Source organism: Chlorella variabilis, assembly GCF_000147415.1.
Source record: "Chlorella variabilis unplaced genomic scaffold CHLNCscaffold_4, whole genome shotgun sequence".
Classification (NCBI taxonomy): Eukaryota; Viridiplantae; Chlorophyta; class Trebouxiophyceae; order Chlorellales; family Chlorellaceae; genus Chlorella; species Chlorella variabilis.
The window spans coordinates 1,415,679-1,423,239 of record NW_005435084.1 but is presented as its reverse complement, the minus strand read 5'-3'; the positions used below and the strand labels follow the sequence as shown (position 1 = coordinate 1,423,239).

At 72.2% G+C, this 7,561-nt stretch overlaps 2 protein-coding genes across 2 annotated transcripts in view; one reads left to right on the top strand and one right to left on the bottom strand.

The window, feature by feature from the left end:
* Positions 1-3,895, bottom strand: part of CHLNCDRAFT_57093 (expressed protein) — a gene marked incomplete at its 3' end in the record, with an annotated part of 4,639 nt that extends 744 nt beyond the window's left edge. The window contains exons 1-10 of the mRNA XM_005850060.1: positions 3,605-3,895; positions 3,326-3,484; positions 3,063-3,218; positions 2,718-2,918; positions 2,413-2,538; positions 2,175-2,280; positions 1,305-2,030; positions 972-1,119; positions 718-799; positions 285-503 (exon numbers count right to left, since the gene is read on the bottom strand). Of these exons, the coding sequence (XP_005850122.1) occupies positions 285-503; positions 718-799; positions 972-1,119; positions 1,305-2,030; positions 2,175-2,280; positions 2,413-2,538; positions 2,718-2,918; positions 3,063-3,218; positions 3,326-3,400 (1,839 nt within the window). The 5' untranslated portion in view covers positions 3,401-3,484; positions 3,605-3,895. The remainder of the gene's footprint in view (positions 1-284; positions 504-717; positions 800-971; positions 1,120-1,304; positions 2,031-2,174; positions 2,281-2,412; positions 2,539-2,717; positions 2,919-3,062; positions 3,219-3,325; positions 3,485-3,604) is intronic.
* An 82-nt stretch (positions 3,896-3,977) lies between these two features.
* Positions 3,978-7,501, top strand: CHLNCDRAFT_57092 (hypothetical protein; the record flags this gene model as incomplete). Its single annotated transcript, XM_005850302.1, has 8 exons — positions 3,978-4,101; positions 4,504-4,722; positions 4,916-4,932; positions 5,093-5,300; positions 5,516-5,884; positions 6,039-6,475; positions 6,664-6,966; positions 7,121-7,501. The coding sequence occupies 8 exons, from the start codon at positions 3,978-3,980 to the stop codon at positions 7,499-7,501; spliced, it is 2,058 nt and encodes a 685-aa protein (XP_005850364.1).
* Positions 7,502-7,561: the final 60 nt, after the last annotated feature.

The following is a 7,561-nucleotide window of genomic DNA, read 5'->3' as shown; positions in this document are numbered from 1 at the left end:
AGCCGCTCGTTCTCCTGCGGCGGCGGCGGCGCCAGCATGGCGGGCGGTGAGGCGGGGCGCTGAGGGCAACAATGAGGGGTGGCGGGCGGCTGCCAGCTGGCACCGCGGGCACTGCCGGGGTTGTATCGGCACGGGCGCACTCCCTCGTGCCTCCCCCGGCGCTGCGCTCACATGCCCCTTCTTCTCTCCGGCTCTGCCCTCCATGCCAGGCCCGCCAGGCCAGCGTGCAGCCGCCAGCACCACAGCCCCCCCACCGCCCAAGCGTGCTCCCTCCGCCCGCGCACCTCCATCTTGCGAGCCGCCTCCTGGCCCAGGCGGATGAGTTCGTTGCGCAGCATGGCCGTCGCCTCCTCCCACAGAGCGGTGTCGTCGCGGCCGCCGCCGCCGCCGCCGTCCGCGCTGCCGCCGCCCTCGCTGGCGGGCGCGCCGCCGCGGGGGGTGCTGCCCGAGCGCTGCGCGGCGCCGCGGGAGCTGCGCGGGCGCCGCGTCTGCTCCTCGCGCGACTGCAGGGGGGGCGGGGAGGCAGGGGGGTGGGGAGGTGGGCGAGGGTGGAGGCTGAGGCGGGGTGGCCTGCTGGCCTGCCCCGCATCATGTGCTGTGTGTGCATCCCTGTGGCCCACCCTCCCCCCGCCCACCAGCCTCTGCCCCAGCTGCACGACCCCCTATCCCGGCCCCACCCACACTCCACACCCACCGCCGCCGCCGCCGCCGCCCCACCTGCAGCAGCCTGTCGATCATGGATGCCAGCGCCTCCTTGGTCAGCCCTGCAGACTGGGCCATGTGGTATGCCTGCCGCTGCCTGCACGCGCAGGAAGGGTGGAGGGAGGTGAGGGCCAATGCACAGCCATAGGCAGCAGGTGCTCAGCCAGCACACAGCTGAGAAAGCAGGGGCACCAATGCGAGAGCAGGAGGGGAGCAGCCGGCTCGGCCACACAACACACACAAACGCTTCGCCCCCGCCCTCCACCCACCCGCCCAGCCACAGCGTGCCGACATGGCCGTGCTGGGCGTTGCGCCGCCGCTCCTCAGCCGCCTGCTCGGTGGGGGACAGCGCCGAGGCGGCGCCGCGGGAGGTGGCGGTGGCGCCGGTGGGCGATGTGGCGGCCGAGTGGCGGGCAGCTGCATAAGAGGGGCGGATGGGGTGGGGGCGCGGCAAGAGGGACGGGTGGAGGCGCGGCAAGCGGCGACCAGCGCCTGTGAGCGGCAGCGCAGGCATGGCGTGGTGCCCTGCCGTTGCAAGGCAGGCAGGAGGGCGGCAGGGCTGGCCCCCGGGCGTCGCTGCCTGGCAGCCGGCGCTGGCTCACAGTGGGAGGTGCCCTCGTCGTCGCTCGACCCCTCCTCATCCTCGTCGTCGTCGCTGTGCGCCCCCGCAGCGGCGGCGTCCGCCAGGTGCTGCCTCAGCCGTGCCACCTGCTCCTGGAGGGCCATGATCTGTGTGTGGGCTGCAGGCAGGTCGCGAGGCAGCGGCGCCCCGCTGGCATCCAGGCTGGGACCGATCGTCTGCAGTGCCGGCAGCGGCGGCACCGGGGCGACAGACGCGGTGGCGGGGGGCGCTGCTGCCGCAGGAGCAGCGCCCTCGACGGCGGGCGTGGCGGGGCCGGAGCTCGAGCCTGCTCCCGGGGCGGCGCCTGGCATGCTGCCGGCCGCAGCCTCTGCTGCCTGCACGGCCGCCGCCACCATTGGTGCCACCGGCGCGGCTGCCTCTGGTGCCGCCGACGCCTCCACGCCCTCCACAACGGGTGTGGCGGGCCCAGAGCCGCCGCCCACCGCCGCTGCTGGCGCAGCCGCAGCCGCCGCGCTGTCCAGAGCATCCGTGCCGCCGCCGCCGCCCGCCACCACGGCTGCCTGCGCCAGCTGCGCCGCCTGCAGCTGCTTCTTCAGCTCTCCCACCTCCTGCGTGCGCTTGCTGAGCTGCTGCAGGGCCTGCTGCAGGGCGGCGTGCGCAGAGGCGGCGGCCGTGCCGTCGCCATTCGCGCATGGCACCGCCGGCGCCACAGCCACCGGGCCCGGCGCCTTGCCGGCGGCTGCTGCTGCATTTGCAGGGGGACAGGAGAGGCGTCGGGATAGAGCGACTTGGCAAGGCAATGGCCCACATGCTCTGGTGGCAGCCCAGCATGCCCGCTGCGAGCCCTCTGCAACGCGCGAGCGCGGCTCCACTCTTCCCTCCCCCTCACCTGCGCTCGAGGCAACGGCGGCGCCGCGGCCCGCCGCCGCCTGCACCACCCGCTCCTGGAGCACCTTGTTCTCCTGCCTCACTGTCTGCAGGGAGTCCTGGGTGGCCTGCAGGCACCAGCATCCCCAGCAGGAGTGCAACTCAAGACCAGAGCACAGGGTGGGAGCGGAGCGGGCTCACCGCCCGCCTATTCTTCCACCAGCTGTGCAGAACGGGATGCTGATGTGGCACGTGCTGACGTGGCGCACCGCCAGCTCGCTCATCACCCCCGCCAGGTAGTCTGACGTGCTGCCCAGCTCGCGGCTCTGCTTCTGCATGCTCCGCCGCGCCTCCTCCGCCTCCTCCTGCGCCGCGCGCTGCTGGCGCTGCAGGCAGAGGGAGGCACGGCCCCGGCGGTCGGTTGGATGGCAGGGATGGGGAGGGGAGGCATCAGGGCATGCCCCCTTTGTTGCAAGGCAGGCTGGATGGCATGCACTGCCCATTCCACTCCAGCCCTGGCACCTCTGCCCTGTCCAGCCCTCCCACCCCCCCGCGCCGCACTCACCAGCAGGGTGGCCGCTTCCTCCTGCGACGCCGCCAGCTGCTTGCGCAGCGCCGCCACCTGGCTCTCCAGGTCGCGGGAGCGCAACACCGCGGCCTCCGCCGCCGCCAGCTGGTCGCGTACGGCCTGCGTCTCGCGGTCCAGCGCCTTCATGGCGCCGCGCGCCGTGGCCTCCGCCTCCCGCCGCAGCTCGTCCCGCTCGTGCTGCGGACAGGCGTGGGAGGGAGAGAAGAAGGGAGGGAGCGGCACAGGGTTGGCAAGGGTGGGTTGCGGGAGAGAGGAGCACTGGGAGGGTGCCAGAAAAGCGATGGGGAAGGGCGGGCCGGGCAGACCGGCGGCGGCGCCCACCTGTGCGGCGGCCAGCTGGCGCTTGGTCGACTCGGCCTCCTGCTGCGCGCTGAGCAGGCGGTCGCGAGTGGCCTCCAGCTGCTGCTCCGCCCGCTGCGCGCCCTGGCTGGCCGCCCCCAGCTGCTTCTGCAGCGTGGCTATCTCAACCGAACGCTCCTGCAAGGGATCCAAGCACACGGGAGGGGCTGGGTGAGCTGGCGGCAGCGAGCAGTGTGGCAAGCCTTCCCTGCTCGACCCCCAGGCAGCCGCGCCTGCTGGCTCACCTGGATTTCCACAGACTTGAGGTGCAGCTCATTTCGCAGCCGCGTGAGCTCGTGCTTCAGTGGGCTGTCCTCCATTGCGCCGCTTCGGCGGTGGGTGGGTAGCTCAGCCGCCGCCACTTGGCGGCTTGGCGGGAAGGCCTTGCGAGTGTGCGCGCGAGCCTGCACGGCGGCGCGAGCATAAGCGCTAGGGTATGCACACGAGAGCAGCACCGGAGGACTGGCGAATCCTCCTTGAATTGGCAGAGAGAGATGCAGCGGCGCAGTCCCGGAGGCGCGCACCTAAGTTCTATTCACGGAGGTAGGATGCTGAATTGCGATATGAAGGGTCCCTTGGGCCTGCTCTCAGCGAGCGGATCTTGCAGATTGTCTCGCACGGTGGCGGCTCCAGACGAGCTCCGGAGACCGTGTGCCTGGACCAAACGCATGTGCTTCCTGCGCGTTGAAGGGATTTTGCGCGGGGAGCGCGGCGATGCCAGCTCGGCAAAGATGAAGTTGGATGCAGTGTTTCTGAAAGCTGGCGAAATCGCCAAATGCTGGCGAAATCGGGCAAAAAACGGCTCTGGCTGGCGATTGGCCGAAGGCCATCGCCAGCCAGGGCTGGCTAAATGAGGGCAGGCGGCGGGGCGACATCGCCAGCGCGTCGCCAGCCCCCATGACTGACATCGCCAATATTTTGAGGAGAAATGGCCAATTTTCCTCAGGAACTTCACTCCATAGTGTTAAACAAGCGCCAGCTTGCTGGGGGCTTCGCCCCCAGTCCCCCAAAAGGGAGGCAAGTGCCGACAAAGCAACAGCGGCGCCGCATGTGGCCGCTGCGCTGTGCCAGGCGCAAGGGTGGCTCCCCCGCATTTCGCCAATCCTCAATGTGCCATCGCCAGCTGATTGGCGAAATTTGGACGCGACAGCAGTCCTCATCGCCCGCCCATCGCCAAAGCTGCCACGAGGGCCAGAAACACTGGTTGGATGGGCCTGAAATCAAGAGTGGAGCTGGCCTCTAATTGCCCGGCGATTGATTTGAAAGCTTACTGGCGCAGTCGCAAATCCATTGCACAGCCCCAGCGCTCCACTCGAGACCGACATGGGTGGCGGCAGTCTGGCCAGGGCGGGGCTGCCTTGGCCAGCGTCTACGACAGCACCCACATGCCGCCGGCTGCCCTACCGGCGGCCGGCACCCGCAGCGAGGCGCCAATGCCGCGCCGCCGCCCAGGCTGCCGCCGCGCCGCCCGCCAGCGCTCCGCCGCAGTTCCACACCGCCGCAGAGCTGCCGCCCAGCCTGCGCAACACCACGGCGGTGCTGCAGACGGCGGAGGGCGCCACGGCATACGTGCTGGGCATTAGCCACGTCAGCAAGGAGTCGTGCCGGGAGATTGAGCAGCTCATCCGCCTGGTGCGGCCAGGTGAGAGTGCAGAATGTAGCTCTTGGGCCCAACAGGTGTTTGGGGCAGTGCACTGGACCCTCATGTTCAGCTGCTGGAACGCACACTGCATGGGACTGGAGGCCAGCGTCATGCTGGCCGCCTGCCTGGCGCTGCTTCTGCGCTGGATGCCGTCTCGACCCATGCGGCGCCCCCCCTGTGTGCCTGCCTGCAGATATTGTGCTGCTGGAGGTGCGTGCCCAGCAAACGCCACGGCCGTGCATGCCCCTGCGCGCCGCATGCCATGCTGCAACGAAGCAGCCGCCACCTGCCCGCCCACCCAGCCACCTGCCTGCACACATGCCCCAGCTCTCCCCATGCGCACACCCCTCGCCCCGCCCCTCCCCCGCAGCTCTGCAAGGACCGCACCGGCCTGCTGGTAGACCCCGACGCGCCGCCGCCCCAGTCCTGGTGGACGCCCCGCCTCACCATCAGCGGCGTGCCGGCGGCCCCTGGCTGGCCCACCGCCGCCCAGCTGGCGGGCGGGCTCAAGGGCCGCGGCTGCGCCCCCGTGTCTGCTGCCGACATTGAGGACGACGCTGTGGCCCTGCTGGCCACGGGTGAGCGCCAGGGCGGTGGCTGGGGCTGGCAGCGCTGGGGCTTGGGCTTGCAGGGCGGCGCTGGCTGGCTGGGTGGCTGGCTGACCGGCGGGGGTCACCCCATGAATGGATGCAGCAGGTTGCCGATCCGCAGCGTGGGCGTGGCGCCTGCGCCTGCACCGTGTTTTGCAAACCAGACATGCCCCGCCCCTCCCTGCTCCCCCGGCCTCCTGCAGGGCTGTTCCGCAGCGTGCGTGTGGCGGCCAAGCCGCCCACCGCTGCCGCCGCCCCCGCATTCGCGCTGCTGCCCGGCGGCGGGCTGCAGGCTGTGGCGCCGCTGGGCGAGGTGGAGTATGTGGTGGCGCCACGCCAGCTGCCAGCTGTGCAGCAGCTGTCGGTGCGGGCGGAGGGCGGGCTGGCGGCGCCGACAGACGACGTGCAAGCCCGCGCGGCGGCTGCGGCCGCGGCGGCGGCCGCTCCCGGCGTGGCTGCCTACCTTGCGGCGCGGGCGGTGCTGCTGGAGGGGCAGCCAGACGGCGTCGATGTCGTGTTTGAGGGAGTGGAGGCGGGCAAGCCGACGGCGGTGCTGAGGCCAGTGCCTGCAGGTGTGTGGGCTGGTGGTGCCGCTATCAGCCATGTCGATCCTTGTGCTGGGGCTGATGCTTGGCAGCTTGGTTGGCAGGCAAAGGGCGCAGGCTGTGCACACCTGATCCCGCCTGCCTGCCGGCCCCCCTGCCTGCCTGTTTGCCCCACGCGCAGGCCAGCAGCGCAGCCTGACCGGCCTGGAAGGCACGGCAACTGGCGGGGCAGGGCCCGGCATAAAGGCGTTCAGGCGGCAGGCGCCGCGCCGGCAGGCGCCCAGCGCCAGCGCCGGCGCCGGCGCCGGCTTCCAGCTGGGGGCTGCCAGCAAGGCGCCCGAGGCGGCGGCCGCGGCCCTGGCAGGCGGCGGCAGCCAGCAGCAGCTCAGCGCCAGCCAGCTTGCCGAGGTGGCGCCCTGGAGCCGGGAGCAGCTGGCGCAGGGCGCGGCCAGCGCCGCCGCAGTCAACGGCGCCGGCGGCGGCGGCAACGCCCTGGCCAGCCTGCTGACCTCCACCTACGCCAAGTACCAGGGGGCAGCGGGGCGCAGCGTGGGCATCGCGCCCGGGGAGGCCTGGCGGGTGGCGCTGCGCGCCGCGGTGGCGGCGGGGGCCTCACAGGTGGGCAGGGCCGGCTGGCCAGCGGGGCTCCCCGGAGGCCAGCGCTGCGGCCAGCTGCCTGCCTTGCGGGTGGTGCCTGCGCCTGCGCCTGCGCCTGCGCCTGCGCCTGCGCCTGGGGCCTGCGCAACCACGCGCCCCACCGTGCCTCCACACACCCACGCTGCCCTCGCCGCACACACACACCGCAGGTGCACCTGGGGGACGCCCCCGCCGACGCCACGGGCCGGCGCCTGGCCGACGCCATCCTGTCCTCCTCCCTGCCCACGCTGGCCGGCGGGCTGGCCGCCTCTGCCGCCTCTGCCGTCGTCATCTCCCAGGGACTCCTCGACTCGGGCGCTCCGGGCAGCCCGGCGGCAGTGCTGGCGGCGGCCGTGCTGCCGCTGGCGCTGGCGCTGGCGCCGGTGGTGGCCCCCCTGGTTGAGGTGGCCCGGTTTGCGGGCATGAGCGCTCAGCAGATTGAGGACACAGTGAGGCTCAAGGAGCCGCTGCAGGTGTGCCTGCCGCTGGCGTGTGCTGCCAGGCTGGGTAGCAGACAGTGAGACTGTGGCCGGCGCCTGCACACACACACACACCTTGCTTGGTGCGGGTGTGGACAGCGCTGGGAGCGGCCTGGCCACCGGCCCATACGTACCGCCGCCCCTGCAGGCCGCCTCTGTGGATGCGCCCCTGGTGAAGCTGTGGGGAGAGGATGCGCTGCTGAGCTGGCCGGGCGCCATGGAGCCGATCATCCACCGCAGGGACGCCTACATGGCGCGCAGCATCGCGGCGGCCGCCAGCGGCAGGCCGGAGGGCCTCACGCCCGCCTACGTGGCCACCCGCGTCCCGGGCGGCGGCGCGGTGCTGCAGTACGCGATGCCGCAGGGCGGTGAGCCGGGGGCGTGCCCGGTGGGGCAGGGGGCGGGGCAGTATGCGCCGCTGGCGGGGCCGCGCAACGTGGTGGCGGTGGTGGGCACGGCCCACGTGCGCGGCATGATCCGTGAGTGGGTGGCGGCGCATCGCGACGCATCCCTGCGGCCCCTGCTCTGAGGAGCAGGATGCGTCCATGGTAAGCTCCGCGTGACTAGCACTCCGCATGTGACTGATGCT